Source organism: Benincasa hispida, chromosome 11 (genome assembly GCF_027475165.1).
Source record: "Benincasa hispida cultivar pf3 chromosome 11, pf3_genome.v1.1, whole genome shotgun sequence".
NCBI lineage: Eukaryota > Viridiplantae > Streptophyta > Magnoliopsida > Cucurbitales > Cucurbitaceae > Benincasa > Benincasa hispida.
Window position 1 is genome coordinate 1,489,202 of NC_143488.1, and position 17,892 is coordinate 1,507,093.

At 35.9% G+C, this 17,892-nt stretch overlaps 1 protein-coding gene across 1 annotated transcript; it reads left to right on the top strand.

Moving 5' to 3' along the window:
* Positions 1-16,415: 16,415 nt before the first annotated feature.
* LOC150032306 (uncharacterized) lies at positions 16,416-17,573 on the top strand. The gene has a single exon (XM_090306834.1). The coding sequence runs from the start codon at positions 16,676-16,678 to the stop codon at positions 17,453-17,455; it is 780 nt and encodes a 259-aa protein (XP_090162960.1). The 5' UTR covers positions 16,416-16,675; the 3' UTR covers positions 17,456-17,573.
* Positions 17,574-17,892: the final 319 nt, after the last annotated feature.

The following is a 17,892-nucleotide window of genomic DNA, read 5'->3' on the forward strand; positions in this document are numbered from 1 at the left end:
TTTCAATAGCTTCAGTGAATGTGATATATAAAAACTAGCTATTCCATGCATTCCAAAGTGAACAAGCATGAACAAGTATGGCATATATCCTCAACTTAAAACTTGTTCTAAGTAGTTAACAATTATGTTAAATTATTATAATATATTTTTATTTGATATATTGTTATAAAAAAATATATCAATTAATTAATTAAAAAAATAATATTTTTGCATTAAAGCATCAATAAATTAAAAGTGGGACTATTTTCAAATAAAGAAAATCAAGTTAACTTATTTACCAATATAGCAAAATGTAACTATCTATTAATGATAGACTACGATAACATCTACCAGTATCAGTGATAGAAGTCTCTCGCGATCTATTTCAGTCTATCACATACAAAGAACGATATTTTATTATACTAAAAAATATTTTCAACAATTTTACCGATTAAAACAATTAATCTTAAAAACAATCCTAAAAACTAAATAATTTAATTTAAATAATAATAATAATAATAATATAAAAACATGTGTATATATCAATTTAAATATAAATAATGTGTAACTAAAATATGATAACAAATATTAATAGTAATTAGTTTAGATAGTAGAAAATAGTAATTGTAAATTATATATTTAAAATTTATTAAATATAAATAATATTCATTGAGATATTAATAATTAAATTAAGAAGCCAAATTATTACTAAATTCTATTTTCTATAAAGTAAAATATTTAAAACACACAACAATATGAAAATGTTTGCTTCAATACATCGACAAAAAAAAAAAAAAACCATAAACTATTATAAATATCTTAAAAATATATGTTTAATGTTTAGTGTCATAAAAGTCATGTCTCATTCTTTATGTTGTCCATGCGCCTTGTAATGATTCATGCTTGGTGTCCATATAAGTTCATATCCTAACTACCACTTTGCCTATAAATAGTGGATCTTAAAATTATGCACATTGGTGAGAATAAAAAGAAATTTTCATATATTTCCTATTTCCATAAAATCATATTTTCCATTTCTGTTATTTCTATTTCTATAAAATTATAATTTTAGTTATTTTTAATTTAGTATTTATAAGTTTATTTATATTTTTTTATATTAATATTCTTATATTTATTATATATATATATATTATATTTTCTCCATATCCATTGTACTCGATTGTGCTCTTTAATTTCACAACATAAACAAAATAATTTAAGTGGGGGGAAGAAAAAAGGGAGATAAAATCAATTTGGAGATTAAATCAAATTTTAACCAAGAATTTGGCTGTTGTATTAACTTTTATCATAAACTTCCAATTTTATCTCATTGAATTCCTAAGACTTGATCATTTGTTGGACATTTTTTTTACCCTAGCTAGGCTCAATTTTAGCTAATTTCACTCATTAGTACCGTAATGAAAATTAGTGTAATCAGAATGAGATTTTATTGATGGATGAACCGTAATAGGCCTGAATCACAAAAATAATTAATTACTTTTGATTGCGTTTAACTAAAATTATGAATCTATCACATTTTATTGTTACTATTATCGTTGCGGTTACAACTTGACCCTAATGGTAATGGTAACAATAAATGTGGCAGATTTATAATTTTCATACTGTTACTATAACAATATTTGTAACGATAGCGATAATGGTAATGGTAAAGGTAATTGGTCCCACGTGATTTTCAACCACAATCAAATTGAACAACTCTATTCCTGAATTGGATTGCAGATTTGATTACAGATTTTGAGGTGGACTCCACAACTCATTACGATTATGAAATGTAAGTAAACAACAATAAAAGTAATCAACTGGGATACGCTTTTTATATTAACATTGATGGATTATCTTTCGGTAGAAGTAAACTATGACCTAAATTTTATCAAGAAGTTGAATTTCAACTAGAATCAAACTTTACACAAAGTAAGCGCCCAATGAATGTTGAAACAAAGATGATTTTCGCAATGATTTTTTTAATATATAAAAAAAAAACCCTTACATTTCGAGCCCTACTGTTAGTTTTTTAAAAGTAAGATTTAGTAAATTAGCCTACTACATAATCAATATTTCATAATCAATATTTCATACATTTAGTAATATTTCATATCTAGATTTTATCAATATTTTGAAACTAATTTAACATTTTGATAGATTCTCTTTCATTCTTTAATTTCGTGATATATATATACATATATATCATCTTCAGATTTATTATTAACTATATAAGAATTTTTTTAATATATTAATTACATTACCTCTCATTAATAAATTTTCAAAATATTTAATTCATCCTCATTAACATCATTTTCGGATTTTGACTTTGTCTTCTTTTTTATATCTATTAATTTCGGTTGGTATATTCATTTAATGTATGAAATTTCAAATTAATATTTCCTTTATTATATGATATTTTGTTCATTTTTTATATAACCCTAGTTGGAAATCGATTACTTTTCTATTAAGATCTCAAGTATATGTCGAATACACTGGTAATATACAGGAAAATATAAATATGCATCGCATATACCATATTTCATTTTTTGGTATATTTACAAATATACTGAAAAATATAAATATATATCGCATATATATTGTTTGGTATATAACATGATATATTATACAAATTGTCTTATTCATGCATTTATCAAATGTACCTCTAATTTATTTTTAGAAAATTCAAATATATAGCGTTATATATATCAAATATATCTTGGTTTCTTCATAGAAGGTTTTTGTAGATACTTGCTTTGATATATTGAGGGCAACAATTTTCGAATTTTTTAAGAAACTTTTCTCACTTGTATAAATTTTGAAAAGAAAATCATTTTGGGAAGTTCATAACTGCAAGAAACTTTCGTTACATGCCTTTTTTGGTATTAATATTATATATACGTAATGAGAGCTAAAAATGTAAATTGGACCAAATTTTTGTATAAAATACAATTATATAATTAGACCTATTTATTTAGGCTACATGTGTAGAAAGTTTTTCATAAAATTTGGGACGTTTGTAATATATAGAATAATAAGGAAAAAAAATTAAAATACAACATCTCTTTAAAATATTTACAAATATGAAAGTGTCGATCAGTCATCTTTTGAATTTTTTCTAATTTTCTTTCATTTCTCAAATTTTTTATTATTTTTATTTTTTCCTTTCTCTGGTTTTATTAATTTTTTATTTTCTTTTCTTTCTCTAGTTTATTTTTATTTTGTTTTTACATATCTATCTCCCCAATCTCCTCATCTCTCCAAACATTTCCCTCTCTCCCTCATCTTCCCATTTCCCAAACACTAAAAGAACTACAAGACTAGGTTTCAAACCCAAGACTTGAATGTGCTTAATTCATAAGTGACTTAACACCAACAAGCTAATCATCAAGTTTGATTATTATTGTTGAATGAGAAATTTTTGACCAACCACAAATTGCCACGTCGTTTACTAAATTAATGAGAAAATTCCAAAATATTAAATTTGGGACGAATTAGGAGTTGACATGTGCCCCAAATTAAAGTTGAAGACAAATTTCGATGATGCCACGTGGTTTCATCATGACCGTTGAATTGGATAAAATTAACTTGGTCCAATTTAATATTATTATTATTTGAGTTAAAGTTTCTAATCCCAAAAATACGTTGAATTTGTTCCAGATGTCAAATCAAACCCAAATCCAACTAATTGGGACCAAGACACTCATAGATCAACCAAGTTCAAATCCAACTAATTGAGCTCAAGAGCCAGACCCATGGGTCAACCAAGCCTAAGCCCATGAAGCCCACCTGAGAACTCTATAACTAGAGAAACTCTCTTCATTTGTAGGGAGTCAACAATTCTACATTCAGAGAGCCCAGAGAGAATTCATCAACAAACAGAAGACTCCCAAGACTTCTGAAGCTGCACTCATAAGACCCTTGAAGACACAAAGACTCTTCCAAGACTTTTACTTCAAGAACGTTCAATGCCTTTCTTATTCAAGTCAAGCACATCCACTCAACCGAGAGAGAATCAGAGGATCAAGTACTAGAGATCGAACTACATCGCATCAAATCAACATCAACATCAACACCAACTCAAGTTCAACTCCATGAAACAAGTTTCTTTGGAAACCTCGTGCGAACAATTATAACAAAACGTTAAATATAAGTAGTAAATGAAAACAAATTTGAATAAAACTACTTTTTTTAGTCTTAAAAAATGCACCATTTTTAGAAACATTTCTTAAAAGTTTGAAATAAGAAATGTAGTAGTTATTAAACAAGTTTAATTTTTAAAAAATTAGAAATAAGAATGTTATCAAACAGGCCAATATTTTTTTTATAGGACTTTAAAAGTATGAAATCTACCAATAATAAACCTGAAAAAATGGCATAGATGGCCCAAAATGAAGACACAAATTGAAATATTTGTATATTTGTATATCGTAATATTTGTGTATTGGTAATATCAATTATTAGTGATATTAGTGATAGAATATAGATAGATATCAGTCATATTCATGTATTGGTGATATCAAACTTAGTATCAATGGTAGAAGTCTGTTAGTGATGAAAGTCTATTATTTATAATCATGATAAAAGTTTATCGATAATAGCCACTGATAGCTTTGAGTGTTAATATTTTAAAATTTATAGTCACTAATGAAAATCTAGCAGTAATAGCCACTAATATTTTCTTCATTGATAGCTTAATCTTTGATGATTTTTTTTCACAGTTAATAGCCACTTATAGAAGTCTATCATTGATAGACAACTTAGTGAATTTAATTAATAAAGTTGAATCTCGAATTAAAGTTTAACTAGAATGCCTAAAAGTTATTACTAATAGCATGTTATCATTGATAGAAGCTATCGATGATAGCATGTTATTTGATGATAAAAAGAAATGATAGAAGTTATCTCTGATAGCATGTTATTAATGATGGAAGCTATCACCCGTAACTACGATATAAGTGATATAAATGATATTAGTGATAGATATTATGTGATATCCATATATCGATGATATCAGTGATGTAAAAGTCAATTCCATTTGATGAAATTCTATCATCGATAGCCACTCCTAAAAGCTATTGGTGATAACCAGCTATCAATGATATCCACAATTATTAGTGATATCCGTATATCAGAGATATGACTTAGATACATATCAATTAAATGAATGATGTTAATGATATTGGTTATATGACTTAGGTAAATATCAGGGGCAGTCACTTATAGACCTGTCATTGATAGATTTCTATCATTTATAGCTTTAAATGTTAATTTTTAAAAGATGATAGTTTCCTTTCAAAAGTTGATAACTACTTATAAAAGTCTATAATTGATATACAATCACTATAAGAAATCACACCTTTTCCGATGCTCAAAATCATCGGGAAATGGTGGAAACTGCGTCGAGATTGTGGTCGGGAGAAGAACTCCCGACGCCTCAAAAGGACCGTTGAAATTTTTTCAAAAACTCCCGTTGCCTAATATACATCGTCATGAGTTCCCCGAACTCCCAACAACCCTTCCTTGCATTGGAACTTCCCTAACTCCCAATGACCCCTTTCTCACGTTGAGAGTTCTTCTAACTCTCTACGGCCCTTCCTAGCCTCAGATGTTTCCCTAACTCCCGACGGTCCCTTCTAGCGTCAGGAATTCCCCTAACTCTTGACGGTCCCTTCTAGCGTCAAGAGTTCCTCTATAACACCCGACGGTCCCTTATGCGTTGGGAGTTCCTCTAACTCTCGACGTCTTAGCAGCCATCGAGAGTTCAATTTCGACTGTTAAATATTGACTTTTAAAATTATTTAACTTGCAATTTTTAATTTTTTTAATTTAATCCGAATAACCTGTAAACATCATTAACCAATTCAAACATATTCGCATAAGAAATAAAACAAACAAACGAAGTCCATACTATTTTTTATAACCTAAAATAGAGAAAAGTTACAATATAGTTTATAAAAGAAATATGCCTTCAGAAATATATAAAAGAAACAAGATGAGAACAACGTCAAGAAATATGTCTTCAGAAATACATAAAAGAAAGACAAGAAAACGTCTTGAACACAACATCTCCAACATAGCATCTCCAATATAGCATCTCCAATAATCGTTCAACCTTATCTCCGAACAGCATCCTACAAAAAAAATAAAAACATTCAAATGTCATAAGCTTCCAGAAACAAACAAAAAACTCCAAGTTTCCTCCCAGAACAATCTAAACCAAACTCAACCTACCCCCGACAACATATTCAAACTTCATAAACATCCATAAACACACAAAGACTCCAAGTTCAACGGAAAAACGAGTATAATCAAACTCTACCCACTTCTCACGACATTCCCAACGCTCATAAACATCCAAAACCACACAAAAACCAACAAGTTCAACTCCAAAATTAGTATAACCAACCTCTACCCATCTCCAAAACATTTAAACTTCATAAACATCAACGAACACACAAAAACTCCAAGTTTCCCCCCAAAACATCTAAACCAAACTCAATCCACCCCCACAACATATTCAAAACTTCATAAACATCCATAAACATAGAAAAACTCCAAGTTCAATGGCAAAACGAGTATAACCAAACTCTACCCACCCCCCACGACATTCTCAACGCTCATAAACATCCAAAAACACAACAAAAACCTTTAACATAGCATGCTTTACGAAGAACGATGAAATGAAAGAGTGTGACAAGCTAGAGTCAAACAATGCCAAGGCATAGTGCCCCAAGATTGGGAGCGTACCTGTTACTACTGTTCCCGAATGCTCAGCTTCCTGACGACTGGTGGCATAGACCCGACCCTGCTGCTGCTATCAACTTGAACTACCCTGATGCAAACTCAGAGGCTGACCCCCCACACTTCCGAAACTACTACTAAGGCATCGGTCCGCCGTATGCCCTGTTTGCTTACATCTAAAATAAGTCCTCGTGCCAATCAGACAACGTCCTCAATGATGCTTCCCGCACGACTTGCACACCGGTCGTTCCCTCCAAACTCTTCCTGAAGCAATAACCTACCATTGGTCGTGCCTTACCAACCTGCTTGTACTCTGGACCTTCTGCGGAGGTCCCAGAGCTTTTTGCTAAACTTTCTTCTTTTGGTCGGGGGTCGGTTCCTCCGTCAAGGACTTCAGGAATTCTATCCCTGAAGGACAACCCATGCGTGCTACCGCTCAGAAGGCTGCGACGTAGGTGGGAGGCTCTAGAGCTTGCACAATGCCTCACACCCCATCCCGGAGTCCTTGCACAAACCTTTTAGCGCTCTTTGCTTCAGTAGACACTAGATCAAGGGCGAAGTAAGAAAATTTGTCAAACTCTTCCTCATACTTTTCTATTGTCATGGTTCCCTGCTTCAAGTTCATGAACTCAGCCTACTTGTCATACCTCCCATAAGCAGAGAAGTACTTCTCGTAAAACCGCTCCTTAAACTGGTCCCACGTGGCTTGGCCTCCACTGGCTTCTATCATTCTCTCAGCCGAGCACCACAAGCGCTTGACATTATCGATGAGAACAAAAGTGGCATACTGCAGCTTCTGCTTCTCTGGACACCTCATGTACTTAAAAATCCCCTCTATAGTGGACAACCACAATTCTGCATTTGTGGGGTCTTTCAGGGACCCCTCAAACGTCGGGGATCATACTTCTTGAAATCCCATAGGTATCTGGCCTTCAAAGAAGGACCTGCCACAGTCCGATTCGCGACCCTATCTTGATTCTAAACTTTTGGTAACAGGACTGACGAGGATGGCGCCTGCTGTGACTGGGCGTGTTGAGCTATCTGCTTGGCCACCATATCCCTTAGTTTTCCTACTACGGCCTGCGTGACGAAATTCCCAATAGCTGCAGCCATAACCGTATATTCTACTGGAATTTCTGAGGATGACAGTCCTGGCGGGGGCACAATCGAAGCTCGAGGCCCACTTCTTGGTCTAACCTTCTGCCAGGTTAACCCAGAAGGGTCATGAGGTGGCGGGTCTCGCACCTCTTAGCTTTGCACCTCAGGTTCTTGCATGAGAGCTTAAAACGTCTAACTCCTAAACAAGACTCCAAAACATGACACTAAGTGCGAAAGTAGTAAGTCGTCCTAATGGCCAGGTCATGGATCTCTCTTATCATGCGCCGGTCTATCATTACCCTTACCTGAAAAATATGAAAAGAAAAGGGTGAGTATAAAAGTATACTCAGTAAACGGCCCACTACTGGGCCCACTCAGTGATCTGTTAGTCTTTCCATTGAACCAAAGTGCACAAGGGCATCATAGATGTAGGCATAGGCATAGACATAAGGGGCGAACCTGAAGGTACCCTTTTATATGTAGTGACCCTAAAGTTCATAGGCATAAACATAAGTGGTTGTCCCAAAAAGGACACCGTACATAAGCATAGAGTGTGTCTCCGAAGGCTCACAACATGCGATGTGCATAGCCCAATGGCAACACTAACAGTCACTAAAATCTCAAACACACATAAGCATGCAATCAAGGCCATTAATCCTGGCACTAACAGTCATTAAAATCTCAAACAGACATAAGCATGTAATCAAGGCCATGAATCATGCCAAGATCATCTAACAGTTCACAAACTGCCCATTCATCAAACTTTATAACATTTTACCCATACATCAAACTTTGCAATGACATACAGTGCCATAAGAATTTTCCTTCTGACCAGCAGGCTTATCAACATATTTTATTCCAACCTAGGAATCAACACTTAGCACATGCTTGTGATTGAGGGCAAAACCGGCAGTAACCACTTACCTCAGGATATCAAACTGTCCCAAAACGAACCCTCACTCCGCTTGGAAACTTCCTTCACCGCCACACGTTCTTAAAACCAACTACAAATTCCATGGGTAAAGATTGGCTTTGGCCCAAGAATTCCAAATGATGGGCTGCCAAAAAAAGAACCGAAACACACCCCAACAAAAAGATCGAACGGTAACTAGAACAGACCGTGCCAAGACTGAAGAACGACGCTTGGGTTTAGACCAGCGACTGGCGGACGGGGAGAAGAATGCGGCCCGAAGAGAAGGACGCGGCTTCTGTTCGCGACTTCGGCTCGTCGATCATCGTTTCGGGTCGACGGACCAGTGTGGGTGCAGCAGGTTCTGATCGTCGGCGGCTTCGGGTCGACAGACAGGGAAGAATTGCAGCTGGCCAGCGCGGACTTGGTCGACGGCGAAGACGAGCACGACTGTGAGCGACTGGACTTGCGGCAGCTCCTCACATGGCTGGAAGCAGTAGATCGACCGAAAAAAGAAAAAAAAAACCTCTGGAGGGTAACGGCGACTGGTTGGGAGAGAAGAGGAGAAAGGTTCTTTTTCTTTATTATTTTCTTTTTCTACTGCACGTTTCCCAAACCCTATTTAAAACAATTACCAAACCCTTAACCCTACCTCTTTTTAGGAAAGGGTAAAACAACCACTAAATAAATTATTATTATTGTTTTCTTTTTTTTATTTTATTTTTATTAAAAAAAAAAAGACCTAAACCTTGGTTTTTACATAAAAGAAACACCCAAATACACGATTTAATTTAATTCTTACCTAGATTTTGGGGCGTTACAACCTTCCCTCCTTAAGAAATTTTCGTCCTCGAAAGTTCTAGTCCTAGAAGAGCTCTGAATGCAGTGTTCTCATCTAGTCCTCTCGCTCCCAAGTTGCTTCCTCAAACTGATGATTCTGCCACAGAACATTCACCAATGGCACCTCCTTCTGCGCAAAACTTTCACCTCCTTGGCCACAATTTGCACAGGTTTATCCTCGTAACTCAAGTTTTCATTCAGCTGCAAGGGCTCAAAGTCCACCACATGAGACAGGTTCATTAAATACTTCTTCAGCATTGAATCATGAAAGACATTATGGACCACGAGGGAGATGGTGGTAAGGCCAAGCGGTAATCCACAGGACCGACTCGCTCCAAGATCTCGAATGGCCCTACAAAACGCGGACTTAGCTTACCCTTCTTTCCGAATCTCAGGATAGCCTTCATTGGTGCCACTTTCAGGAACACTTTGTCATCTGCCTCGAACTCAAGATCTTTATGCCTAACATCAGCATAACTTTTCTGCCCACTTTGCGCTGCTAGCGTTCGAGTCCTGATCCTCTACATGACTTCATTTGTCAACTCCACTAACTCAGTTCCTACCAGTTTCCTCTCCCTAATCTCACCCCAGCAAACTGAAGACCTGCAACCTCGTAAAGAGCTTCAAATGGCGTCATGCCAATGGTAGCCTGATGGCTATTATTGTAAGCAAACTCTGCCAAATGTAAGTGGGAGTCCCAATCCCCTAAGAATTCCAACACACAAATGCACAACATGTCCTCCAACGTCTGATTCAAACATTCTGTTTTCCCATCAGTTTTGTGGTGGAAGGCTGTACTAAAGTTTAACCGTGAACCCAAGGCTGCCTGGAGGCTCTTCCAAAAACTGGAGATGAAACGAGGGTCCCTGTCGAATACAGTCGATACTGGTACACCATGCAATCTTACTATGTCCTTCATATATAGCTAAGGCCACTTACTCACTGCGTATGTGGCTTTCCTGGAATAAATGTGCCACCTTGGTGAGTCTGTCTATAACAACCTAAATCACTTAGAAACCCTTCGCTATCCTGGGTAAACTCGTGATGAAATCCATAGCCACGCTCTCCCATTTCCATTCTGGTACATCCAATGGCTGTAACAAGCCTGCTATCTTCTTCCTCGAGGCCTTCACCTGCTGACAGACTAAACATCTGCTGACATAGATAGCTATCTCCCTTTTCATATTGGGCCACTAGTAATACCGCTTCACATCTTGGTACATTTTGGTATTTCTTGGGTGCATCGAGAATGGAGAGTTGTGAGCTTCTGCCAACAGTTCCCCTTTCAAGCCATCATTTGCTGGAACGCACAACCGTCTCTAGTACAGAAGACCCTTATCCACCGACACAGAAAATTTACTGGCTTGGCCCGACCCTACCTGACGACATTTCTGAACCAGATCCGGATCACCCTGTTGTGCGACAATAATCCCCTGCCTAAAACTTTTCACTCTCGTAGCAGCCACACAAAAAATACCAATCTTCTGGTCTATTCTTAAGACAACTAGGCAAGTTGGCATGTGCTTGCTAAGGGTTGCTACATTTCCTGTAATGTCTGTGCAAATCTGCTTTGAATTCTTTGAAGAGGTTTTGCATTTTATGTTCTATACAATGATTAAGTGGTTGACTGGACAAATCAAGCATGAAATGAGGGTACAAAATAATTAAGAAATAATCACCATCTATGATGTTCATGACATTCTAAAAGAATAAACTTATGAACTTACCAACAATTGGCACTTAGCCAATTGCACAAATTCGTTTGTAATATCAATAAAAGTACGACATCGTATTAGAAATGTAGATCTAATGACGACACTAATTGCGTTACTAAATCGTACCGACTGTTAAGAAGTCGGCTTCGTCTCCCCCTCACTTATCATGATTGGAATTCTGCCATGTTTTTTAACGTCTTTTCCAACTCGATGTTTTGCGAATGCTCGCGCTTCCCCTGAGTAGATGGAGAGCTACTATATAAGGAATAAAATATTTAAAACTGTTTAGGATGTATTTCAGTCAACCGAAGATGTGTACGAATACTAACTTGAAGTGTCACCTACGAAAGATCCCATGTTGCCTAGATATATCTCTTGCTCATAGAATTCTTCCTCAGCCTTCTGTTGCCTATTAGGGGTTGACATCGTATCTATACAAATAAAAAAGAGACAAAATAATATATAATTAGTATGAAATACATGTAAACAACGAAAGAGAATTGAGTAGATACATAATTACTCATCATCGTCATCAAAATCAAATTATTCATCAACACTCTAACTCTTATGATATAATTGATCTTCATCATCGTTTATGAAGTGGTCATCACCATGTCGAATAATTGGCTGTTCCACAACTGTAGGATCGTCATTAACTCTGCATAAAGTAACCTCCTCATTGGTTTCATCCATTTAAACTCCACCAACCATTTCTAGTAAATGTAGTTATTCATTTTAAACATCATCTACTTCTGATACATTCCATATTCACTTATTTGGGACTACTTGGACAACTTTCCAATTGCTACCATATTTTATGTCATCAAGGTAAAAGACTTGTTGTGCTTGGATATCAAAGATGAAAGGCTCATCAACATACATAAAGCGCGATCGTCTGCGAAAGCTATGCGATCGTCTAGCGAAAGTATGCGATCGTTTAGCTCATCGCTTAATTGAGTATCTATCACCTAGAACACTCCACGATCATTTAGCTAACTCCAAGATGTCGCTTAGTAAATTTTATTTACTTCACAACTATCCCTGAGTATTTTCCAAGTATGGAATTCTCAAAATCACATTAATCAACCTTACCAAAAATAGGAAATCATTTTTCTTTTTATCTCACGATTACCATGAAACCACCAATAACCTCCCACTCAATTGGATATTAGAGAAAAAGAGATAATTATCCAATAATTAATATTATTATAAATATAAATGATAACTAGCTTACTATAATACATTTATAACCTATAGTTTTAATATTTCATCTCATGAAACATATAAACCATAGCTCTTTTCTATTCCATGGCTCTTAATGTAAATCTCATTTACATTAACCCTCCACTTGATGTATCTCATATACCATACCGATCATATCATATATAATCGAATTACCTCTTGTCAATTTGAACATCTCAAATCAACACCAAGAACTGATCCTCAACTTGAATCCATTGAGCTACCAAGAGGACCTTATGGACCTATAGCTCGAAGCTCCAACGGTATGTGAATAACTAACAAAACTCTTTAATCATGGGATCCACCATCCATTAACTGCCAGGCACTCCACTAAAGACCGACAACAGAACTCTCCTTACCATGTCTCAATCTTAACCAATCCATAGTGCGACAACCTTTCACAAATCACTCGTAAGTACAGCTCGGCCAATAACTATTATGCCCCAATAGTTACATTTAACTTTTAAGTACCAATGAATCCTCTAATGAATATAAGTCATAGTCCTACTATGACTGAGTCCTCTCTTCCAAAGAGAAGCTGTGGCTACTATGTTCAAGCCCCGGAATCAGCCCTTAAGGGAACAATCTCTCTACTTACCCCTACTTCGGGGAAGGAGTGAATTCCATCTTGTGTATTGAGTTCCCAGCTCCCAAATCAGACAATCCCCAAAAAAGGAGGCATGTTGAGTTGGAAATTTGGCCACTCTCACCCATACTAATCAAAGGATGTTCTCAAAGGCAGAAGTTCCCAAAACACTAAGGATTGAGGTCGTGTCACCTATGGTCATTTAGGTGAGATGTAATTCTCTAGTATCAACAACGTTATATACAAAGTCTAGTTATCTCGTGGTTCTGTCTTATACAAACTCTTTGTATAGGACATCCCCGCTCGCATGTCTCCACATGAACGATCAAAATCTACCATCTATAGTAGTTTACAATACTTGCAAACCGCTACAAAGCGAGTCGTATCCATAGTGTCACAAGGATCAGGTATCCCACCTTAATCCTTATACTATAGACCTATTTAGGTTATCGCTAAGGCATGATCCAATTGTATATCACATATACATGCTTAAATTTACATAAGATAACCATGGAGCTTTGTTTATTGGATATGATAAATGTCAGAATGAAATAACAGTTATTTTATTCATAAAACAATGTATATAATTACAAACAACGAGACTCCGGAAGAATTAGGACACCAATCCCAACGAAAAAAACGTCTTCTGTTCGCATATTGAAAATCTAATATTTCTTCTATGACATCGTAGAAATTTTTATCCACACTTCCGTTCCCACTGATCTCCCCGACCACTAGGACTCCACTATTTTGTGTAGGTCAACGATTATCATGCTCTAAACTGTGAAATCATACCCCATTAACAATGTATCCATTATAAGAGCGCACTTCAGACGAAAGTCCCATTGCAAGTGAAAAGAAATCATCAGAGAGATCTTATCTTTTGCACTATTGTAGAACCTGATAATTAACTATACATTAAAAATGACTACAAAAAATGAATCACCTCTCAACTTCCAATACTATGTATACCTGAGATCTGAACCAATTGGATTTTTTTTTTTTTTTGATGTCTTATATACAATATCTAATTTTTCCCAAATTGAATTCATATAATTCTTGCATGGACATCTTATTCATCAAGAATCATTAACATGAAACTTCGCCACATCTAAAAACTGGGATACGCCTTTTCTATACTCCACTGATATTTTTCCTTTCACTCAAGTGAGGCTACGTGTTTCCTTTTACTTGTAGGATTTCAACCTTACCATCAAAGATTTGGGCAATTTCTTTGGTGGGCTTGCATGGGAAATCTACATGGGTGAGTGACCCTAATGGAATATTTTTTCCTAAAAACAATGAATTTGCAAAGACAGTATCATATAAAACATGTCACTTTACCTGGTGCCTATGTATTTAGTCTTGACCTATGATTTTATAATTTATGCATGTATGCTACATGAAAATCTAGAAGCACTCATAGAATTCACATCCATATATTGGTGTTGTATTTACTGGCGAAAATGGCGAAATAGCGAAAACAAAAACAAAACAAGGAAAGAAGTACTGGCGGCGACGGAGCAGGTCGAACGGGCAGCGGAGCAACGCTAGTCGAATGAGCAGCTGAGCTGGTCAACAATGAGCTCAACAGCGATGATGAACGGGCTTTGAACGGGCGTAAGGCAAATGATCGTGAGGCGCGCGGTGAACGATCAACGACATAAGGCACGCGACCAATGATCAACGGGAGTGAGGTGCGCGACGATCGATTGACAAACGGGTGGATCAACGGGGGTGAGGCGCGAGGAGAACGATCGACGAACGAGCAGATCAACAGGTTTTGAACAGCTGGATCAATGGGCTTTGAACGAGCTTGTCATGTCCGACCGGATGATCAATGGATTTGAGGTGCATGACGAACAATCGGCGAATGGACAGCGAAGGGGCGAACAACGACTGCGACGGCTAAGGTTTACCGAACCACTATAAGGTTTGGGATCGATTTGGAACGAAGAAGGGGATCTTAGATTCTATACTAGATCTTCCGACGACGCACGATAGCCATTGGGAGATTGGGAATTCCCAATGATAAGTCCCGATGGACAGTGTCCTATCGTCGGGAGTGTCCTATCGTCAGAAGATAGTTCCAATGTCCCGACGACTAGTATATGGCATCGGGAGTTATTTGTAACTCCCGAAACTTCTCTTATGTCATCGGGATAGACCTTATTTCCTAACGACCAATCTCCCCACAACGATTTCAGGTGTCGGGAGAGTCTCTTTTTCTTATAGTGACTAATGGCCTTGGGTATTAATATTTCAAGTTTGATTCTAATTGATCAAAGTGTATCAAGAAGAAATGCGAAATGGTGGGTTGCGTGTGGGATTTTTAGTCATTTACCTATATAACTATCATTGATAGCTGCTATCAGTGATATCTTGCGCCAATTTGGTGTCATATCCCTACTATTTTTATCCTTGTTCTACATCTTTAATTATTTTTTATTTGATTGTCATTTGTGCTACCAGATACTAAACATATGCTTCATATTTGCAAGAAAAATATTCATATTTTATTATTTCCCGCGAAAGTAGAACAATGTTATTAACAACAAATACTTAAGAATTATGGGACATAGTACCTAGGTGATTTATTTAAATGATCTCATTCGTTGTTCAAGCACTATGAGATTATATGATTAAAATGTGATAATTTTTCCACCATTATATATCAAATGGGAAATTATTTGTTGTCTTTCTCAAATGGGAACTAAGGAAACATGTATAATGGTATGTACAAAAAATAATAAAAATTATAGTAATGCAAGTCGTTTCAGATGCCATATTATCTCTATCTCATGGCGGCTGTAGTACAAAAGGAGAAAATTAACTCCAATAATATATGCTCTCCTTAATAGATTTTTTAGGCATCATTAATTAAATCATCTCATAATGGGAAGATTTTTCTTTAAAAAAAAAAAAAAAAAAATCAGGTCTCGCACATTTTCGATTAAAAAATATTTGGGTTTCTGGTAGAAATTCAATTTCTTTTTGCAGCCTACTAAATTATCTATTTAATTTACCACATGAATTTTTCTTTTTTTCTTTTTTTTTTTTTAAAAAAAAGTTATATATTTTTGAATTTTTTTTATACTATAATTAGAATAGATTACAACGAGTCCAAATGAAACTAAGTATTCTTCTTTTTCATTTTATGAACGGTTGACGAAATAATGTTTAGATTGAAAGATCCCGTATACAGGAAAATATATTTTGTCCTACGAGTGAATTATTTTGATTTTGATTTTTTTTTTAATTTCAAATATAAAACTTAATTGAATACATGACACTTGAGATCATATTAAAAAAAGAAAAAGATCCCTTATATCATCCAAACAATCTTTCAAGATTTGTATTAGTGGAAGGTGAGATCGAAATCTTACATGAGTATTGAGATTTGAATAACTTCTTATCTAAAATTTGAGCTTAATCTTCGTGGAAAGCGTAGTTCAGATCCAAAATATCTTTATATTTACATGTGTACCCTTTTCACCACTAAGGAAGTAGTAGAGAAGTTGATGAACCCGTCCACCCTTCCCTATATAAGGAGATCAATGGATGCATTCTAAGGCATCCTTCTCAATGGCTATCTTTAGAACTTTGTCGTTTGGTTTTCTTTTGTTGGTGGGTTTAGGCTTAGCTTCGGCTACCAGAGCTCTTCTTTCCTATGATATTCCTCCACATCGATCTGGATATGATAATTATGATCATCCTGTGCATAACCCAAAAGTAGGATACGAACGTGATCATCATGATGGACCTTATGGTGGTGGTGCTGGTGGAGGATATGGAGGCGGAGCTGGCTCATCTCTTGGAGGCTCTGGATATGGAAGTGGTGGAGGTGGTGGTTCTGGATATGCAGGTGCAGGAGATCATGGGGTTGGTTACGGTAGTGGTGGAGGAGGTGGATATGGAGCAGGAGTTGGCTCTGACCTTGGTGGTAGTGGATATGGAAGCGGTGGCGGCGGAGGGAGTGGTGGAGGATATGGTGATTTAGGAGGACATGGAAAAGGCTATGGCAGCGGCGGTGGTGGAGGAAGTGGATATGGAGGTAGAGGAGACCATGGAGTCGGTTATGGTAGTGGTGGAGGTGGAGGATATGGAAGTGGAGGTGGTGCAGGATATGGTCCAGGAGTAGAGCATGGTGTAGGTTATGGAAGTGGAGGAGGAGGTGGGTCTGGTAGTGGTTACGGTGGTTCCAAAGGATATGGAGGTGGAAGCGGTGGCGGTGGTGGAGCAGGTTATGGTGGTGGAGCACATGGAAGTGGTGGTGGAGCTGGAAGTGGCTACGGTGGCAGTGGCGAAGAAGGAGGATATGATGGTGGATATGCACCTTGAACAAAGAAAAAAAAAATCACCTTGAAGCTTATCCCTAAAATGGGAATCCTTACCTCATATCAATGTGTGTTAACAAAAATAAATGAATTTGGGTAAGAATGTTATATTTCTCTTTAAATTTCAATAGCTTCAGTGAATGTGATATATAAAAACTAGCTATTCCATGCATTCCAAAGTGAACAAGCATGAACAAGTATGGCATATATCCTCAACTTAAAACTTGTTCTAAGTAGTTAACAATTATGTTAAATTATTATAATATATTTTTATTTGATATATTGTTATAAAAAAATATATCAATTAATTAATTAAAAAAATAATATTTTTGCATTAAAGCATCAATAAATTAAAAGTGGGACTATTTTCAAATAAAGAAAATCAAGTTAACTTATTTACCAATATAGCAAAATGTAACTATCTATTAATGATAGACTACA

What these genes read in the sequence shown, in the direction of transcription:
- LOC150032306 (XM_090306834.1), top strand. Translation starts at nt 16,676, where the DNA reads ATGCATTCTAAGGCATCCTTCTCAATGGCTATCTTTAGAACTTTGTCG.